The sequence below is a fragment of the Staurois parvus genome, unplaced genomic scaffold (assembly GCF_062004578.1).
Source record: "Staurois parvus isolate SC_StPar_1 unplaced genomic scaffold, SC_StPar_1.0 ptg000087l, whole genome shotgun sequence".
Classification (NCBI taxonomy): domain Eukaryota; kingdom Metazoa; phylum Chordata; class Amphibia; order Anura; family Ranidae; genus Staurois; species Staurois parvus.
Window position 1 is genome coordinate 12,780,233 of NW_028317883.1, and position 22,320 is coordinate 12,802,552.

Sequence of the window (22,320 nt, forward strand, 5' to 3'; positions counted from 1 at the left end):
CAACATCACCAAAATATGCATGTTCCTAACCCCAGAAACCACTAAGCAGCTCATCCACTCCCTCATCATATCACAACTCGATTACTGCAACTCCCTCCTCATTGGCATGCCTCGCCACAGACTATCCCTGCTTCAATCGATCCTGAATACGGCAGCCAGACTCATCCACCTTACCAACCGCTCTGTTTCCGCCACCCCCTCTGCCAATCCCTCCACTGGCTTCCGATTGCCCAACGGATCAAATTCAAACTCCTAACACTGACGTGCAAAGCTGTCCATAATACTGCCCCAAACTACATCACCGACCTAATATCCAAATACCACCCAAAACGCACCCTCCGCTCATCACAAGACCTCTTTCTCTCTAGTTCCCTAGTCTCCTCCTCCCATGCCTGCCTCCAGGACTTCTCCAGGGCGTCACCCATACTCTGGAACTCCCTACCCCAATCCATCGGACTGTTACCTACACTCCTCTCCTTTAGGTGCACCCTGAAAACCCACCTCCTCAGGGAAGCCTACCCCACCCCCTGCTAATTCACGACCTCCTCCACTCTTCCTACCACTCCATCCCCCACAGCTATTTCCTCCTGTACCACTATCCCCTCCCTCCTAGATTGTAAGCTCCAAGGAGCAGGGCCCTCGAACCCCTCGTGTATCGCATTGTATTGTTATTGTACTGTCGCATGTTCTGTCTCCCATTGTAATGTACAGCGCTGAGGGAACTGTTGGCACTTTATAAATACTGTGTAATAATAATAATAAAGTATGGGGTCTGCTTTGAGAATACCCCATCTCTTTTTAAAAATGTGTTTAATCTGGTAGTATTGAACTGAAAAGTTAGCGATAAAAAGGCTAAATTGTTTGTTAACTTTCTTATCAGTAGGACCCAATAGGGATTTGCTATCCATAGTAGCTACTTAATGTCTAATGGAATCTAGGGAGAGTCGGTCATAACCTTTTTCCAAAAGTCTACTTTTTAATAAATTTGCTTGTTTGTAATAATTAATAATTTAAGTTGCATCTCATCCTCAGGAATTGCCCCTAAGGAACATTTTTCAACCACTGAGGGTGATGACAACTGTCCAGGGGGATACACCTATTTCTATGTGATGCTTTAAAAAAGATTTAGTGAAAATAACTCAATCTGTTACTCTTAAAGTGTTACTAAACCCACAACAGTAAAATCAGTCTGTATGTGCAGTAAAGCATGCTTGTTATACTCACTGTGGAACCTAAGGGGTTAATCCTCTACGTTGTGTAAAAAGGATGTTTTGATCCTCTCTTATCTGATTCACCCCTTCTTCCAGTGTCTCCCAATTATCTCCTGATAGAACAGAGGCTAGGGACAAGCTGCACATGCTCAGTTTGGTGTGTACTGCTAGAGAGTTTTTATTTCTTGGGAGAGTGCATGTGATCAGCACAGGGCCAATCTGCACTCTCCAGACAGAGGTCAGGGGTCCTGCACCTTGCTACAGGAGAATGAAAATTCCTTCTACAAGCTTTAACCAGAGCTCTGCTGGACACTGATAGAAGTCACAAGACTCCTATAACTGCTGATGGGAAACGGTATTTAGCAGTTTATATTTACTAAAATAGTTTCATTTCATGTTGTGTGTACTGTGAGATACCAGATAGAGTGAATGCAGAGGCCTGGGTTTAGTAACACTTTAAATTGAGATCTAGGAAGTTGACTCCTGTATGTGTAAGACAAACCATGGGCGGCACTACTGGGCACTGATGGGTGGCATTGCTGCGCAGCACTGATGGGTGGCACTGGTGGGAGGCACTGCTGTGCACTTGTGGGAGACACTGCTGGGCACTGGTGGGTGGCACTGATCATCAGGGATGATGATCAGTGGATCATCAGTGCCCTGATGATCAGTGCCGATCTGCTCTGTGACAGTTTTCTTACACTGTGACAGCATGATAAAAGTGCAGCCGATAACCGGCAACTGCATTTACTCGGTGATCTGCTGGGTCATTGGACACAGGCCTCTGTTATTGGCCTTTTACCTCATCACGTGATCAGCTGTGTCCGTAGGACACAGCGATCACGGACAGCAGCGGACTCGGGAGGGCACATTCTGGGAGGACATCATATGACGCCCCCCTAGAACTGGACAACTGCACTGTAGCCGTCATTCGGCTATAGTGTGGTTGTCAAGTGGTTAATCAGAGAAGCAGCCAAGAGGCTCATGGTAACTCTGGAGGAGCTGCAGAGATCTACAGCTCAGGTGGGAGAATCTGTACACAGTACAACTATTAGTCGTGTACTCCACAAATCTGGCCTTAATGGAAGAGTGGCGAGAAGAAAGCCATTGTTGAAAGAAAGCCATAAGAAGTCCCGTTTGCATTTTGTGAGAAGCCACGTGAGGGACACAGTGTGGAAGAAGGTGTTCTGGTCAGATGAGAACAAAATTGAGCTTTTTTTCCTAAAAGCAAAACGCTATATGTGATGGAAAACTTTCACTGCACATCACCCTGAACACACCATTCCCACCGTGAAACATGGTGGTGGCAGCATCATGTTGTGGGGATGCTTTTCTTTAACAGGGACAGGGAAGCTGGTCAGAGTTGATGGGATGGAGCTAAATACAGGGCAATCTTAGAAGAAAACCTTTTAGAGTCTGCAATAGACTTGAGAATGGGGCGGAGATCCACCTTCCAGCAGGACAACGACCCTAAACATACAGCCAGAGCTACAATGGAATGGTTTAGATCAAAACATATTCATGTGTTAGTATGGCCCAGTCAAAGTCCAGACCTAAATCCAATTGAGAATCTGTAGAAAGACTTGAAAATTGCTGTTCTCAGATGCTTTCCATCCAATCTGACAGAGGTTGAGCTATTTTGCAAAGAAGAATGGGCAACAATTTCACTCTCTAGATGTGCAAAGCTGGTAGAGACATCCCCATAAAGACTTGCAGCTGTAATTGCAGCGAAAGGTGGTTCTACAAAATATTGACTGGGGGGGGGGGCTGAATACAAATGCACACCACACTTTTCAAATATTTATTTGTAAAACAAAATTTGAAAAACCATTTATCATTTTCCTTCCACTTCACAATTATGTGCCACTTTTTGTTGGTCTATCACATAAAATCCTAATAAAATACATTTATGTTTTTGATTGTAATATGACAAAATGGCACTGTATATCTTCTCCACTTTACCACTCCAGAAACATGACAGATTATTTGTGGTGCCTAGTGTGTCAAGAAGAGGGCAAGCTGCATCAAAGAATACAATAGCCGGGTGGATTGAGCATATTATATATAAGGCTTACCAGGCTAGTGGTCTTCTTGTCCCTCAGGAAGTGAATGCAGACTCAGCAAGAGGAATTTCATCATCATGGCGGCTCTGTCAAAAGTCTTTCCAGAGATAATCTGCTGGGCAGCAAGAGGTGGTCTTTGTTCTCAACGTTTATATCCCACTACAGCTTGGATCTAGCCAGTCTCAAAGTCTCAAAATTTTGGGAGGAAGAACTTGCAAATTTCTGTTTCATAAAAGCTAATTAAACTTTTGATTTCAGCAACATTTCCCTCCCTAGCAGCAAGTTATTTACCATGTGTATGCTGCCATGAAGGCACCAGGAAAACAGAGAATTAGATACTTACCTTTCTGTAATTTTCTTTTCCTCGTGCCTCTCCATGGCCTCATGCTTCCCTCCCGTTTTTTTTCTTGTGGCTGGTTTGGGTCTATGAGAATGGAGTGGGGGTTGCTTTCTTTTATAGAGTTATAATAGTCCAGTGGGTTGGATGTGGGCAGTTGTTTATGCTGCCATGAAGGCACCAGGAATGGAAAATTACGGTAAGTATTCTGTTTTTAGTTTTATAGCTCAACAGGTCCAGTTGAACATGACTAACTGCTGCTAGCTATATTGATGGTGGTTAACAAAGGAAAAGCTGTAGGTTCCAAACCATTTGTTTTAGGTTGTTTATCTTTGTCATTTGGCAGTGATAACCAGCCAATGTTTTAAATCCACTGATCGTTTTGAAATGCTGTTTTCACTAACATCTGCTTATGCATTTTTCATCATATACTTGATTTCAATTAATTAGATTTGCAACATGACTGCTTTAAAGTGAACCTTTGCATTGTCCATATGTAGCAAAGAAACAGGTTATTTTTAATACCCCTCTTCCTTTCATCACATAGGCACCTTTCCTTTCTATTGCCACCCCTCATTTGGCTGCTGGGGGCTGCAGTTTGTAAGTTATAAATTGCTTAAAACTGACCATAGATTATTATTTGTATTTATATTAAAAAAAAAATCAAGTGGATTCCTCCATCCACACAAGCAAGGTGGATGGAGGAATCCACCCCATGATGATACAGTGGGGACTCCTCTGTCAGAATACACTGATTGATTTCAGCTTCTGATCGGAAACATTTTCAAATGTTCCAGCTCGATAGTTAGATCAACTTCTGCTGAGCAGGAGCAGCTGCACATGGATCGAAATTCACCTAAATGCAGCCAATATGGCAGCATGCAATCACTCTGTACATGATCTGAAGCTTTGCTGGATGCCCTTTCATATTGATATTGTGTGTATAGTACAGTGTCTATACACCAAAAGCGCAGTAGCCCATTTTCTTACACGTGTGTTAGTCAAAATCTTTTTGCTATATTCTTACCCTTGCTGCTCAGAAACTCCTTTTTGTTGAGCTTGACATGAATCAAATGAAATTCCACACATTGGTAGCTTTGCAAAGTGTTACTTATTGTTCTTATCTGAATAGAAGGAAGTCTGTTTCAGAAAAGTGTAATAAACACAGAAATGAGAATGACATGCTGATTATAAGATAAAACTACATAAGAGACATCTGCTGCCTGATCTCAATGCCCACACACTGCTGGAGTGTTTTCCATTGTTGGGATCTATCATCAGAGGTTATATGAGGGCACCATCATTTTTCATCAAGTCTAGGTGTGCACATGAATAACTAGTGGAGCTCCACTTAACATCAAGTACAATAAAGTTAAAAATACAAATTTAACTACTATGCTGCCTTAGAACCTTAGGCAAGGTTTACAAAAGCTGTCTGCAGTTCTTCAGTGGATCACTGCCGTTAACAGTGAAAGGGGGGACAGTTATTGCCACAGTGGCGGCATGTGTAAACCTCAGTCCAGCTGCCATTGCAGCTTAAGGGGGGAGGTTGGAAAAAACGCTTCTCAACTGCCTGTCTGCTGTAACTCCAGTCTGCTGTAATATCATTATGCTTATATTGTATATTAGGTGATATACACATCTATTGCTGTGGTACCAAGGCGATTCATTGCTAACATATATAAGTTTAGTGTGCAGCAAGACCCGAGAACACCATACACAGGGTATTCATACTAAATCTAATGTACTAAGGCAGGCCATAGTTGATGCAATTTTTTTTCCCGCAACCATGGGTTGCAGGAAACAAAATTGCTCAATCCCCCCTGTGACAGTCGCAGCGTCAGACCTCCAGCCCTTCTCACCAACTTGTGACCGAAGGACTAGCCAATCTAAACCCGCGCTGTCACGTGCGTAACAATACCATGCTCAGCTGCACCCTGCACAAAGATTTTCCAGCTAATGGACCACAATCTATGTACCGCAGCCTGAGAGCGATTATTACTGGGTCAGGTTAATTATGCAATTAACCCTTCACACTGCCACCACCTCATCTTTGTACAGAGAAAGAGGAAACTCACCAATTTTAGTAGTAACACTATGATGTTTGAATAAACATCTGGATACACACTGTCACCGCAGGCAGTTGTATCCAGAGGTTTTAAAACACACAGTAGCACTCTTCAGAGACAGGGATTTTTAGTTTGCATTAAAGAGCTTTAGAAACAGTTCAACACTTTTCAGATAATAGGATTTATTACTAAAAAGGTCAAAAGGGTGCAGTAAAAATATTTACAGACAAAGATGTAGCTAACAGAAAGAAGTTTAGAGAGATAGAATACTTGCCGTCAGCCTTGGTATAAGCAGCGTTCAAGTGTCAGAGCAAAAGGGTGCCTTTTCTCCCAAAGTTGGTTCCTGATGTTAAAAAGGGAGAATTCTTCAACTTCTCCAAGCCTGACAACCTCTTTTCTAGGAACTCAGCAGGGTGTCTCCTTAAAGCAGAGAACCAATCGCCTCTTTTGGGGAGGGGTGTTTAGGTGGGGAACTCAGGCTATGACCAAATCCCTCGCAAGTTATACCATGGTCAATAACCTTCCCTAGGTACATGTAGCAGCCTAGCCACTAGTAGATTAATGTGCAGAATGATATCCTGAATGTCCAGACATCAAATATGCCATATCTTACTAGTTCAGCTAGAACTATATGGCTTTCTATTCTCCTGTCGACTTTAACTAGGGATGTAAGGTATCGGGTGACTTGTATTAAACTGAGCTATCCGAATATATGCTTTGTTCGATTGTATGTATTCCCTATTTTAAGTTATGAAAAGTGGTTTTTAAATGAAGTGTATGTTTTACGGCTATTCTGGAATGTGTTTCATGTCCAGTGAAGGACTGGTTTATAGCTTTACGATCATCTCAGATCGAGAAGCTAACAGACACCCAGGCACCAGCTAATTGGGGTTTATAACCATGAAGCTATCCAGCTGTGCCTGATGTCTTGTGAACCCAGCATACACACACACCACATTCCTGAGGGAGGGGGATTGGAAGGAGAGAGAATAATACAAGATGGGGAATCTTGAGCAAGATGGATGACCGTGTCCATATCAGTGTGCACAATTGCTACACCCCCATCAACACAGTCAGTGTTGATGTGGGGATCCCACCTGTGGAGCTATTGTTTTCACACAGTGGGGGATTGGGGGGGATGCTGGCATCCTTGCTGGGAAATCACAACAATTGTTGGTAGTGGCTATAGCCTCTGGCAATAATCCAAATCGAATATTATCAATCCAACATTCTGGTTGTACCCAAGTCAAGCTGATTGACAGGAGCAGGAGTCAATGGCTTCCACTGCTATCAATCTGCCCAGGGAGGAGGGACAAAGTCAGGAGAGCTGCAGCTCTGGTGCACAACACTAGATGGTGAGGGGGGGGGGGGTGTATGTGACACAAGTTTTTTTTTTTTTTTACCTGAAAGCATAGCATGTATACATGTGAAAAAACTTGGGGCTTTAGAACCACTTTAAAGAGAGATGCAACAAAACCTACTGTATACCTCAATGTTTATCATTCTATGTCGTTGACTTGCATTTGAATGAACTCATTAACATTGAGGATAGTGTTAAAGAGGAGTTCCTGGATCCCCCCAAAAAATAAGTCAGCGACTACAAATAGCTCATAATGATGATCTTGTTATCAAATAATTAGACAAGGGAGGGGGCATTGTCATTCAAAACAAGTCCGATTACATCAGGGAGGCAGAGAGGCTACTTTCAGATCAACACACTTATAAAGAACTTCCAAAAGAACCCTTGGCTGCATGTAAAGTAGAACTGAAAGCCCTAATAGACACAGCGTACCATGACAAGAACATAGATATACAGTAGGTGGATTCCATTTCCTATATAAAGAATTGTATAAGTACCCCTACTGTTACCATCTACCGAAGGTGCACAAAAACTCCACTTGTCCCCCCAGCAGACCCATTATTGTGGCCATGGAGAGCCTGACCAGCGGACTCTCCCAATATGTGGATTCATTTCTACAACCCATAGTACAGGCACTTCCTTCATATTTCTGGGATTCACTGCACTTACTTGAGACCTTGTCCAATTACCATTGGGAAGACTCTTCCCATTGTCTCTCCCTTGATGTAATTTCGTTGTACACCTGCATCCACCATGAGGTTGGCCTTATGGTGGTGGGACACTTTTTTTGGCTAAAGAGCCAGGTCTTCACCACAGACAGGCGCAGATTATTGTTATTTTTCATTTATATTTATTTATATTTAACTTTATTGCTAAAGAATTTATTTTTATATAATCGCTCATCTCTACACCACGTTAGTACAGTATCTCACAGAAGTGAGTACACCCCTCACATTTGTGTAAATATTTTATTATATCTTTTCATGTGACAACACTAAAGAAATTACAATTGATACAATGTGAAATAGTGAGTGTACAGCTTGTATAACAGTGTAAATTAGCTGTTTCCTCAATATAACTCAACACACAGCCATTAATGTCTAAACCGCTGGCTACAAAAGTGAGTACACTTCTAACAGAAAATGTCCAAATTGGGCCCAGTTAGCCATTTTCCCTCCCTGGTGTTATGTGACTTGTTAGTGTTACAAGGTCTCAGGTGTGAATGGGGAGAAGGTGTGTTAAATTTGGTGTTATCGCTCTCACTCTCTGGTCACTGGAAGTTCAACATGCCACCTCATATAAAAGAACTCTCTGAAAATCTGAAAAAAAGAATTGATACTCTACATAAAGATGGCCTAGGCTATAAGAAGGTCTGGAGACTGTATATATCTTTTATATATTTATCTGTTGTAGTATGCCCCTTTCCCATCCCCTTCCTTTTCTAGTGTCTGTGTACAGCTTTTATTGCTTTTTATTATGTACTCCACTGTGATTGTGATTTTTATTTGTATTGTCGAACATTGTGGAACTAGTGTTGTTCAAGTTTTTTGTCCATTCTATTTTATTATATTAACATGGGTTTGTAAATCCTGTCCTGCGTGGACCAGAGGTGCCAGATGCATGGCCCCTATTATTACCATTCCACATTTGCCCCTCGGTGATCCCATGGCACCATACATAATTGTTTTCTCTTCCCCTCTGTCCCTGACAGCTTTCTTTTTCACTGCTCAGCTGGCTCTGCACATTCTCTAACCTGATTGGCTCCATCGGCCGTTTTTACAGCCTATAAATTTCTTCCCTTCTCTTTGGGTAGGCCATTTTGATAAAGGAGGTGGGGCCTCAGAAACGCATTGCGGCCTGCCCACTTGTCACTCACCAACACCTGTCACTATCCTCTGTTAGTCGGCGGGATGCCTGTGCCCTGCAGCTGTCATCAGTCAGTCCACACTGGAGAGAGCTGTGTCTGCACACCACCCTGGCCAGCAGAGCTGTTTACTAGAAGTGAGCAAAATAAAGTGCTATGGTTTTACTTCACTCTTACCTGGCACCCCGTTTTTGTTCCTTTACAAATACTGTAGCTGCTGACTTTTAATCTATGATTGTCAGCTCCATCTTTTGGCCATATTGCTTTTTTTTTTTTCCATGACATACCTCAATCAGGAAAATACCTCATTATGGCCACTATACAGAGCCAACAATCATAATAAATAAACATATTAACCGCTTCCCAACCACCCTATAGCAGAAATACTGCTACAGGGCGGCAGGGGTGCACAAACATCACGTGCATTTCCTGGTAGGGGGCATGCCTACCCGCACCGCCATTCGTAGCCGTGGCTGTCAATCACCGGTGATTGGAAATAATGGTGATAAATAGTAAGCGCTCATAAATAATGCAAGCAGCTGAACATATAGGAAAACACATAAAAAGTCCCAAAATACATAAACAGAAGAAATGCAGCGCTCTTAAAAATGATATTAGAAATAATAATAGACACAGTCCAGTAAAACAACAGTGTTCCTTGTTTCCCAGTGTAAATGGTAGAATTTTGCACTAACCAGAACGCGCATGGGTAATGCGCATATGTGTATATATCCTGAAGATCCTTTCTCCACTGAAGGCTGGTCAGGTATATGGCTTGGAAGAATGAAGATCCTGCGCCCTCATGTGGTGGGAAATGATCCAGCAGGTCAGAGCAATGACGATCCAGATGAGCCTCCACAAGGAACTGGCACAGGAATCCCAAGGGCTGCAAGGATGGAAAAGCTCCTCACAGGAGACACAGGGGAGCACTCATAGTGTAGTAATTTAAAACTTTATTTGAAAGCAGCATAGGTGCAGAATACAGGAGAATAGCCAAGTATGGGCAAACACACTGACCCTATTGGATGTCAAAATGGCCGCCGGGCCTCCTCGTGGCACCGGCGGCTTGATGTCAACGGCGTCCTAGGGTCCCACCGGTGCAGCCGCCGGTGCATACTTGGCTATTCTCCTGTATTCTGCACCTATGCTGCTTTCAAATAAAGTTTTAAATTACTACACTATGAGTGCTCCCCTGTGTCTCCTGTGAGGAGCTTTTCCATCCTTGCAGCCCTTGGGATTCCTGTGCCAGTTCCTTGTGGAGGCTCATCTGGATCGTCATTGCTCTGACCTGCTGGATCATTTCCCACCACATGAGGGCGCAGGATCTTCATTCTTCCAAGCCATATACCTGACCAGCCTTCAGTGGAGAAAGGATCTTCAGGATATATACACATATGCGCATTACCCATGCGCGTTCTGGTTAGTGCAAAATTCTACCATTTACACTGGGAAACAAGGAACACTGTTGTTTTACTGGACTGTGTCTATTATTATTTCTAATATCATTTTTAAGAGCGCTGCATTTCTTCTGTTTAATCACCGGTGATTACTCGCTGGCTCCCGGTGATTGTTGAGGATCTCCGACAGGGAGAAGATCTGTTTGTAAACAAAACAGTTCTCCTCCCTGTCAGCTGGTGCACACTGTTTTGGATGACTGTGCACAGCACAGCCATGCAAAGCAGTGTGATTACAGTGAAGCACACACACAGCCCCCTTTGTAAAACAGCACACAGCACACTGTTAACCCTTTGAATGCCCCACATGTTAGCCTCTTCTTGCCCAGTGCAATTAGCACAGTATCACTGCTTTTTTTTTTTTTAGCACTGATCACTGTATTGGTGTCACTTGGGATGTCAGTGACACCAAGTCAGTTCCCCCCCAGTGTCAGAAAGCCCGCCACAGTAGCTGATTGCCGCCATTACTAGTAAAAGTATATATTTTTTTAAAAATCCCAGTATATATACCGCCATTTGTAAACACTGTAACTTTCCTGTAAACCAATTAATTTACATGTATTGGGATTTTTTTTAGCAAAGCCATAGCTTAAATTTATGACGAAATTAGATTTTTTTAATTTTTTGCTGGACATGTTTAATAGCAAAAAGTCAAAATATTGTTTTTTTTCTCAGAATTGTTGGCCTCCTTTTTTTATATATCGCAAAAAATAAAAAACAAAGGCGATCAAATACCACCAAAAGAAAGCTCAATTTGTGGGGAAAAAAGGTCGTAAATTTAATTTGGATGCAGCGTTGCTGGACCGCGCAATTGTCAGTTAAATGAATGCAGCTCTGTAACGCAAAAAATGGCCTAGTCAGGAATGGGGGTAAATCCTCTGGAGGGCAAGTGGTTAAGCAAAATATGGTCAGAATTTTTGATGTCTGGGCAAATTTTTGTGATATTCGTCTAACATTTTTTTTATAAATAGACCCTCTAGTTTTGGCACAATTAATTGCAGTGCAATTCCAGGATAGTTCAGGGAAGGCAGGACCAAATGCAGCTTTTATAGGTAACATGCAGATTTAAATATAGCATTAGCACTCTATATATCTTGGTCTCTTGATCATTTTGACATGCTGTTTTCTCAGATGCTAACCTAAGAATATGCACATTTTCTTTATTTTTTTCCACAGATATAGTTGATGGGAATTTAAAATCCATTATGAGAATTATATTGACGTTGGCAGCTCATTTTAAACCTGTGTCAGGACGATCCATCAACCACAATGTGCTGGGAGCAGCCGGAAAGGGCCAGTCCATGTTCTCTGCCAATCATCGCCCTCAGTCTACTACAGCAGTGGCCCAGGGTGCAGCTGCTGCTCTCGCTGATGTTCGGCTGGACATGTCACGCTCAGGGCGAGATATTTCCCGCTACAGACAGAGGTAAGTGATGTGGACCCTGAGCAGTGAACTCTGTGTACACACAAAAAGTCTTTACGAGTCACAAGCTGGTGTATTATAGGGAGCAAATAAGCTAGTGTTTTCCCGCACCCCGTCTATCCAGCATGCAGTACTTTGCGGGCCTGGAACAGGCTGGAAATAACTTCCTTCTGTGGCCAGGATATTCTGGATAAGAAATAGGAAGATCATTCTGGATTAGACTGTGGAGGAGAGTGGAGCAATAAAGGAATTATACCTACCCGGGTTAAAAGGGAAAGGCGCTGTTTGACTTAAACATTTATAGGTGAAAATAAGGAGGTGAGAGTACATATGTTTGTTGGCGGAGGAGAAACACAGGGTGATCTTGCACACGGAAGGAAGGTGCACAAATATTTACAAGAATTGAGTAACCTTATTAAGAAGAATTTATGTAGTGTATAAGAACTCTGTATGTTATATGGGACTTCTATGTCGCAAGATGAATCACATTGAAGCTGGGAGTTTCCATAGATGCGCTGAAGTTATTTTGTAGGGTTTTTTTTGTGTACACACTGATGTTTAAAAGTAAATGATAGTTTACAGATAATGTAATTTCTTTAAATATGCCCATTAAAATGTATTGTGCTCAGTTTTCCTATGAAATATCTACAGTTAGAATATTTGCCCTGAGAGTTTGAAGGAAACAAATGAAATCGATCAGAAAACTGCCAATAGTATCCAGCAAACACTGGAAGTAAATTAACTCCACTAACTTTACTTCGATTAGTATTCTCTGTGATGCACTCTTGCCAGATTTGACAGAGCTCCTTACAAGTTATGATGATGGATATGATGACTTCCTGATGCCTGTGGTTGGTAGTGGTTACCGTCTCTGCTTGCTGTATTACTACTTGAATTCAAACTTCTGCAGCACGTGGTTGGTATCTTTAAAGTGGTTGTAAAGGATGAAGTTTTTTTTATCCTGATGCATTCTCTGCATTTAGGTAAAAAATCTTCAGGGTCCGTGCACAGTGGGCTTAAAAAAACACCAGTTCTGATGGCAGAAAAACAAATGCTCATATAGAGCATTTTTTTTACAGGCATTTAGGCACGCTTGGTGATGTTTTTTCTGCTAGAAAACTCCTATCAAAAACGCAAACCAGAAGGCATTTGTTTTCTGCCTCCAAACGCTGAGCTTAAAATATGTCTTAACGTCCTAATGTGCATTGACACATATGATAACATTGAGCTGCTTCTACAGATAAAATGCTATACTCCTGTAGAAGCAACAAATTTTAAGCCCAGTGTGCATGGATCCAGTGCAGGTGTCGTTTCCCCCCCCCCCCGACCCTTTCTTTTACTTACCTGAGTCGGATTTTGATTCAGAAATGTGTGTGAAAACAGCAGCTCTTTCAGCTCTCTCCCTCCTCATTGGCTCTTGCTGCTGTCAATTACAGCCAGTGAGAAGGGAGCTGGGGGAGAGGCCAAGCCACTCTGTGTGTCTTATGTTGACTCGGGTGTGAGCCTACACGAGTGCCCCCATAGCAAGAGGCTTTCTATGGGGGCACTCAGCCGGGGGGAGGAGCAAGAAGCTCCAGCAGGGGACCCCAGAAGAAGGGAATTGGGGCTGGTCTGTGCAATAACATTGCACAGAGCAAGTATGTATAATATGTTTCTTATTTTTAACAAATACACTTTGAACCTTTACAATTACTTTAAGACACCTTGCACATCAAGGTGTCTAGCTGTTTTGCATCCCTGAACATGTAAGCTGTGTTCTTTTTTATATCCCAGGAATTTTCAGGTTTGACTAGAGTTTTCCTATAACATAATATGTAGATTAACTAAGTATGAAGGCCGTGCTGAGAGAACATTTCTTTATATTGTCTTTGAGAGCAGGAGCATTCAGCTGTGCTTGCTTTTTGCTGTGGGACCATGCTGTCACTTACAGCTCTCAGTCTCTTCTCCTGTCAAGAACCAATCAGCTATCAGTTCCTGAAAATGTCATCCTCACCATGTTAGCTATAACATAGTTGTGACGATCACGGCGTCAGACCCCAGCCCTTCTCACCAAACTCGTGACCGAAGGACTAGCCAATCTAAAACCACGCTGTCATGTGCGTAACAATGCCATTCTCAGCTGCACCCTGCACAAAGATTTTTCAGCTAATGGACCACAACCTATGTGCCGCAGCCTGAGAGCAATTGTTACTAGGTCAGGTTAATTACGCAATTAACCCTTCACACTGCCACCACCTCCATTTTGTACAGAGAAAGAGGAAACTCGGCAATATCAGCAATAGCACTATGATGTTTGAATAATCGTTTGTATACACAATGTCACCGCAGACAGATGTATGCAGACGTTTAAAAACACACAGTAGCACTCAGAGGCAGGGGTTCTTAGTTTGCATTAAAGAGCTTTAGAAACAGTTCAACACTTTTAGAAAGTAAGATTTATTACTAAAAGGTCAAAAGGGTGCAATAAAAATATTTACAGAAAAGATGTAGCCAGTATATACAGTTGCAAGAAAAAGTATGTGAACCCCTTGGGATTACGTGGAGTTTTGCACGAATTGGGCATAAAATGTGCTCTGAACATCATCTAAGTCACAACAATAGAAGAACACAGTCTGCTGAACATAATACTACACAAATATTAGATGTTGTCATGGTTTAATTGCACATAACATGTAAACATTCACAGTGCAGGGAGGAAAAAGTATGTGAACCTTTGGACTTAATAACTGGTTGACCCTCCTTTGGCAGCAATAACCTCAACCAAACGTTTCCTGTAGTTGCAGATAAGACCTGCACAACGATCTGGAGTAATTTTGGACCACTCCTCTTCACAAAACTGTTTCAGTGTAGCAATATTCTTGGGATGTCTGGTGTGAATCGCTCTCCTAAGGTCATGCCACAGCATTTCAATCGGGTTGAGGTCAGGACTCTGACTGGGCCACTCCAGAAGGCGTATTCTGTGCTGTTGCAGCTATCGTTTTGTTGAATTACTTGTATGCTTTGGGTCATTGTCCTGTTGCATCACCCATCCTCTGCGGAGCTTCAGTTGGCGGACAGATGGTTGTACGTTTTCCTGCAAAATGTCTTGATAAACTCTGGAATTCATTTTCCCATCAATGACAACAATCCGTCCAGACCCTGAGGCAGCAAAGCAGCCCCAAACCATGATGCTCCCTCCGCCATGTTTTACAGTGGGGATGAGGTTTTGATGTTGGTGTGCTGTGCCTTTTTTTCTCCACACATAGTGTTGTGTGTTCTTCCCAAACAACTCAGTCTTGGTTTCATCTGTCCACAGTATATTTTGCCAGTAGTGCTGTGGAACATCCAGGTGCTCTTTTGCAAACTTCAAATGTGCTGCAATATTCTTTTTGGACAGCAATGGCTTCCTCCGTGGTGTCCTCCCATGTACTCCATTCTTGTTTAATGTCTTCCTTATTGTAGATGTGTCAACAAAAATGTTAGCATGTGCCATAGATTTCTGTAGGTCTTTAGCTGACACTGTGGGATTCTTCTTTACCTTATGCAGCATTCTGCGCTGTGCTCTTGCAGTCATTTTTACAGGACGACCACGCCTAGGGAGAGTAGCAACAGTGCTAAACTTTCTCCATTTGTAGACAGTCTGTCTTACCGTGGACACATGAACATCAAGGCTTTTGGAGATACTTTTGTAACCCTTTCCAGCTTCATGCGAGTCAACAATTCTTGATCGTAGGTCTTCTGAGAGCTCTTTTCTGTGAGGCATGGTTCACATCAGACAGTGCTTCTTGAAACCAGTAAAACCAAAACAGGTGTGTGTTTTTTAAGGGCAAGACAGCTGTCAGCAACACATCCAATATCATCACACTGATTGGAGTCAAGGTTGGCTCACTCCTGGCTCCAATTAGCTCTGGGAGAAGTAATTAAGCTAGGGCCTCACATACTTTTTCCTCCCTGCACTGTGAATGTGTACATGTTATGTGCAATTAAACCATGGCAACATCTAATGTTTGTGTAGTATTATGTTCAGCAGACTGTGTTCTTCCATTGTTGTGACTTAGATGACGTTCAGAGCACATTATATGCCCAATTCATGCAAAACTCCACGTAATACCAAGGGGTTCACATACTTTTTCTTGCAACTGTGTGTATGTATATATATATATATATATATATATATATATATATATATATAAATATACAGAGAGCAATAACACAGCAAATAGATAACAGAAAGAAATTTAGAGAGGCAAAGTACTTGCCAAAAGCCTTGGTTTAAGCAGTGTTCAAGTTTCCTGAGCAAAAGGACCGTCTCCCAAAGTTGGTTCCGATGTTACAAGGGAGAATCTTAAACTCAGCTTAGCTTTCTGCTCCAAGCATAACAGCTTTTCTGGGAAATCAGCAGAGTGTCTCCTTGAAGCAGAGAACCAATTGCCTCATTTGGGGAGGGTGTTGGGCGGAGACCCCAGCTAGAACCAAAATCCCTCCCATGTTGATACCAGAGCAATAACTTCCCCTGGATACCGGTAACATTCTATCCACGAGTAGATTAATATGCAGAATTACCCGCCGAACGTCTAGATATGAAATATGACATACCTGCTGAGACGGTTAAGGAGATATCATTTTCTGCTCTCCTGTAGATGTCAGATAGGGGGTGTAATATATCAGGTGACTTGTATTAAAGTGACCCATCTGAATATATGCCACGTCTCCTAGTAAGTCTTTCATATTCCAAGATATGAAATCATAGGGGAAAATGGATTTTGAATGTGATGTCTGTTTTACGGTTTATCTGGAATATCTTTGAAGCTTAGTGAAGGGCTTGGTTTATGGCTTTACGATCCTTTTCCAGCAAGAGTCTCGCAGACATGCGGGGGCCAGGCTAATTGGGGTTTATAACCATGAGCTCTCCCGCTGGGCCTTGATGCCATTTTGAACTCCGCATCCTGGGACCACAAGTCACTCAACAGAGAGGGAGGGGGGATTTGGTGGAGAGAGAGAGAGAGATACAAGATGGAGGATCCTTAGCAAGATGGGTGACCACGTCCATCTCTGTATGCACAATTGCTACAATAGTGTTCACATGAAATTTTTTAGGACACACACATACAGTGTATTGATCAAGCAATACAGTTGATTTCCTTCTCTGTGCACTTTTTCACAGAGACTGTAGTGTTTTACACCCCAGTCACACCAAAGCAGACTTTGAAATCACGTGCTTTACAGTGAAGTCGCACAAATTCGGATGACAAAGTCGGATGACATGCTGATTTCAGGTGAGATTTGCAAGACATTGACACAGATGTCTATGCAAATCACAGCATAAGTAGTGCAGGTACTACTTTAGAAATCTGTGCGGTACCGACTTGGTCTTGGACTTGGATATGACTGTTGTAATTGTGGACAATATGGTGCGACTTGGCATGCGATTTACAAGTCGCATGGCATGCAAATCGGATGCCAGTTTTCATCCAGTGTGATTGGGGACTTAACCCCTTCATCTCTCACACCTGTGCACCTCCTATGGACCAGAGCAACTTTTACTTTTCTGCTGTGGGCTTGTTAGTTCAACAATAAAGTGGTTATTATTTAAAGCTGAAGTTTATTCTGCTTATATTTTGCCTTCCCTTGTCCCTCCTCTTTAAAGAAATTTTTCAGTGAAGTGAAAAATATTTTTTTAATTAAAAACATTCCATTTTCATTGCATATCTTATTTTAGATCCAGTAATAGCATCACTAGGTCTCTGTGCTTCTCAATGCAATGGAGGCAGATTAGGGCTGTTGGAAGAGTCCTGGAGGGTGTAGCTCCTCTCAGGAGCAAGAAGTAGGGCTGCTTTTGAGAGGGGTTCTGTAATATCAAAATAATGTGATAGGTGGATATCAGTCTGGAGGAGGGGGCATTCCTAGGCTGGTGTGCATGCAAATGGTAACACCCTTGTGATGCTAAACCTACATGATTAAAAGAACTGAAATCCAATGAATGAAAGGGTGGGCAAGGGACAGTAAGGCAGGAGAGGAATGGGCAAGATGATGCTGGAAATTAGGCAGTCTCTATCTGACTTTCTGCAGCTTCAAAGAAACACTGTGAGAAGCCCACTGTGTGCAGTGAAATCAGAGTAAGCTCTTGTGGATATGTATTGGCCGCATATGGCTTTGACAGCATCTTTTTGACTGAGTCGCCCGTGAGCTAGAATGTGGAAGACAAAGGAGGGCAGCTAGGATTAGTTTGGTTACTAGTACAATTATCCTTTGAATTCATGTTATAATTTAAACATATTTTTCAGCCACATATCCCATAAAAAGACTTTATATCACCTACACCAGAGGAGCTTACAATCTAATGACTGCAATAATCATATTCACATATGATTACACACATTTCTAAACTCTTTTTCTAGGTCAGTTTAGTGAAATAAAACGTACCTAATGTTTTTAGATTCCGACACCAAGACAATTTACAATTACTGTGCTGAGGGTGCAGTCTCTATTCTCTATATATAAGTAAGGCCTCATGCACACTGAACATGTTGTCCCAGTGCATGAGGCTCCAGTGTTGAGCTGTGGCTGGAGGGCACAGGTGCACTGCCCAGCCCCGCTGCCAGCAGCCTGCAAGCTCTGTGAGAGTCTGACAGCTGCTGCGGTTAGATGGAGCTGGACGGTGCACCTAGCGGTATGTACATTTACGGCAGTTTGTGCCCAGGGACAAATGTCTGGAATGCAAGCAGCCTGCACTATGGACATTCATCTCGGGGAGCATAGTGTGGAAGTGCCACTGTCTAGCCACAGTGGCTGTTAGACTCTCATAGAGTTTAACAGGCTGTTGACAGTGACGCTGGTCGATGCACCTATGCCCTCCAGGCCCAGCTAAATGCCAGTCTCATGCATCAAGCCTAAAACACCCAGTGTGCATGAGTTGTAATTGTGCGGCATATATTCTCACTCACTTGTGACTTTAAATGATACATGCTACATACGGAAATCATTATGGTTGATTTGACCATGGTAGATCAATGATGCTTTAATGAGTAATTAGTTTTATTAATATCCAATACCATGTTGTGTTCTGTAGTATCAAGTGTTTTAATTGATTTATCAATACAGAAAACCACATACACGCATGGCCACAAATACAGAATACTGAAAAACTATACAGCCCTAGTGAGTTATTGGATTCTGAGCTAACATCAGTGCTCTGAATTACACTGACATGCTTGCTCGGAGTGCAGCAACAGTATTCCTAGCAGATCCTTTTACTTTGCTGTCTGGCTGCAGGGTCACTTTGTTCTCTGATAGATAAGCAGTACAAAGTGTTATCATTCCAAGGTGATGTGTTCAATCTCAGTTGTGATGAATGAAGTTTAGTACCTTTTGTTAACATAAATTTAACAAGCAGCTCACAAACATAGCCATAAACACACAGATTTCTCACCTGCCTGCCATACTCAAAGTCCAAATCTGGCTGGTTCAACAGGGACCAGCTGAATAATAATAATAATTTCAATTCATATATGGGGAGGCTGGTTGTACAGAAATTAATCTATCCACCAAGTGAGGTGGATGGGGTAACCCTCCCCGCTATGTTATTGTTTTCTGACAGCAGGGACTCCTCTGCTGTCTGAATACATTGATTAGCGCTAAAGCCTATTGGCTACAGTGCTGAGCGAACACAAAATTTCTAACAAGCCTATTTTGTGAAAAGTCAGTTATTAGATTGACTTCTCATGAATGAGAACACCCATAGACGGATCATAATTCGGCCGGTCCTTGGTGAATTGGTCGAATTTTGATCCATCTATGCCCAGCTTAAGAAACTATTGCATTGGTGATCTTTGTGTTCACAAATCTGTCATAAGACAATCGCTGTAAAAGAGAGGTGGTCATAACAGATTATCATGTAAAAAACCATTGTAATCTGTGGTGGTTTTAGAGATAATTAATTCTAAATAAATTGGGTGGTGTCCGATCCCAGTAAACAATATAATGCAGTGAATAATACAAAATATAGTAAGCGCTCTCAATTATAGCAGCTGAACATTAAAGGAAAACGCATAATGACCAGATCAGAAAGGAGAGGTGAATCTTCAGGATATATATTCACATGCGTATTACTTATACGCTTTCTGGTTAGTGTGTATTTCTACCATTTGCACTGGGAATCAAGGAGCACCTTTTTATTGGACTGTGTTTCATCATTATTTCTTATGATTTTTTAACAGCGCTGCATTTTGTTTAAATATAATGCAGTGCCTCCAGCCGTTAAATACGGCAAATAATTAATAATCTAATAATATGGACACCTTAATAATTTGATCACCACGCTCTAATTTTCCTTGAGTTCTTTTCACCAATGTGATTTCTTACCATATACACAAATTTTGCCGATTTGATAAATAAATTATTTATGTACAAATATTTATATATATACTAATACAAATGAAACTACTGGTGATGAGTATTTCCTTACACACAATCAAATATATATCACAATACCCTCTATGAGATTAAAACACAATATATGTATCTCACCACAATGCTAAAACAGTTTAGTGGTTAATACTAAATGGTTAGTGCTCAAGGTATAATTTCCAATTCCCGCGGCCGAAGGGAATTAGGAAAATATTCCTGACAAAATGCACAGCAAAACACTTCATATATGTTAGTACACAATATGATATCAGTACCCAAAAAGATAGAACAATTATTGGTCAATTAATTTCCGTACACCATGCAAATTATATAGATATATGCGCAATATTACTCTAACCAACACAATGAAATATGATTAAAGCTCTTCTCAGTTTTAAATGTATAAAAGTTACGATGTTCTGATACGGTTCTCACCACTCTCAGAATTACGTTTTCTGAGGTCTTCCAGTGGGATTACAGTTGGTAAAAAAAAATGCCTCTCGTCAGCAAGGAGCAAAAATTGGGATCGGCAGCAGAAAATTTCTTCTTTGGCGAAAGGCTTCTTCTAAGAATAAGTTCTTCAAAAATAGCAGAGCGTTTGTAGAGCAGGGTTTCTGTTTCTATCAAGCTTTTCCAAGTGGTTTTAAAGTTGTTGTTTTTTTCAAGTTTTATAAAAATTCTCAGCAGCAGAGTTTGTTTTTTTTTTTCATGAGAGTCTCGCATTTACCATATATATGGTAAATGTCCATTGTCTTATAAGACCTCCCATGGGATTTGACGATTGTACGGTCAAAATGCTGTTTATTCAGGAAGTTCTTTACCTGTCCATCGGGGGCAGTCAAGTACCCTAAATGAAATGGTGACCTTCTTGTTCTGAATAGGCAATTGTGACATCTTTGAGGGTTTGTTTGGCTAGCAAGTACCCTACAAGGTCTCACATTGTTCCTGTCCGGTCTCGCAAAGCTGTTTGTAAATAAGAATAGAGTCCCACAATTGTCATTTATTTGGTTCCCAAGGTTGGTTAAAGTCACTTGTATATAGGCCAGTTTCCATTCAAGTTTTATTGTTTAGAATGGTTTCCTGGACGGGTCATGTTTAGGTTTCACAAAACTGGCTGACAGATAACAGCTGGCCTTATAATTTTCTTTTGGGGAATATTATTTTCTTTAATAATGAGCCCAAAAATCATCACAACTCCAAAGAAAAATTCTGTAGCCCATCTTAAAGCTGAAGTTTAGCTAAAATTATGTTAGCCCCAAAGCTACATAATATCCCCATTTATAAATGGAGGAGAGTCTCATGCGTTGCTGAGTTTTCTCACTCAATCTTAGATTATGCTACAGGCAGTGAAAGCAATGAAAGAGCTTTTCTCAGTGGATGAGAGGGGAGATAGGGGTGGGTCCCCATCAGGAACTTTTTCTATTGAATTCAGCCTGGAGACCAGAAGCGTCCCTGCAGTGAAGATTTCTACAGGATCCAGCAACCTGCTCCATGTGCGATATGCTTCATTACAGGTAAGTTATGTCAGTAAAGTTAAAGATCATTTTTAGCTAAACTTTTAAAAGCTTTAAAGTGGTTCTAAAGGCTGAAGGTTTTTTACCTTCATGTATTCTATGCATGAAGGTAAGAAACCTTCTGTGTGCAGCATTCCCCACAACCTCCCCTAATACTCTCCTAAGCCTCTTCTCGATCCAGCGATGTGCACTGGAGTCTTGGCTATCCTGGGACTCCCTATTACTCACTGGCTGAGACAGAAGCGGGAGCCATTGGCTGTCAATCACAGCCAGTGAGCCAATGAGAAGAGAGAAGGGCCGGGGCCTAGCCACGGCTCCGTGTGTGAATGGACACACGGAGCAGCAGGTGCCCCCATAGCAAGCTGCTTGCTGTGGGGGCACCAGGCACAAGGTAGGGGCCAGGAGAGCCTGCGGGGAACCCAAGAAAAGGAGGATCCGGGCTGCTCTGTTCATAAATACTGCACACAGCAGGTAAGTATGACATGATTGTTATTTTTTCCTAAAAAAAAAAAAAAGGCTTTAGAATCACTTTAAGGTTGTCTATGGAATATTTATCGTACATGTAAAACAACCATGTTTTCTTTACATAGATGTTCTACATGGATGATCAGTGTTCTGTAGACAAATGAAACATGGAGAA

The 22,320-nt window shown here is 41.8% G+C and overlaps 1 protein-coding gene across 3 annotated transcripts in view; it reads left to right on the forward strand.

Moving 5' to 3' along the window:
* The window catches only part of DIXDC1 (DIX domain containing 1), a 307,504-nt gene that overhangs the window by 146,636 nt on the left and 138,548 nt on the right, over window positions 1-22,320 (forward strand). For all 3 annotated transcript variants that reach the window (XM_089670198.1, XM_089670197.1, XM_089670199.1), the window contains exon 4: window positions 11,535-11,784. In XM_089670198.1, the coding sequence (XP_089526324.1) occupies window positions 11,535-11,784 (250 nt within the window). The remainder of the gene's footprint in view (window positions 1-11,534; window positions 11,785-22,320) is intronic.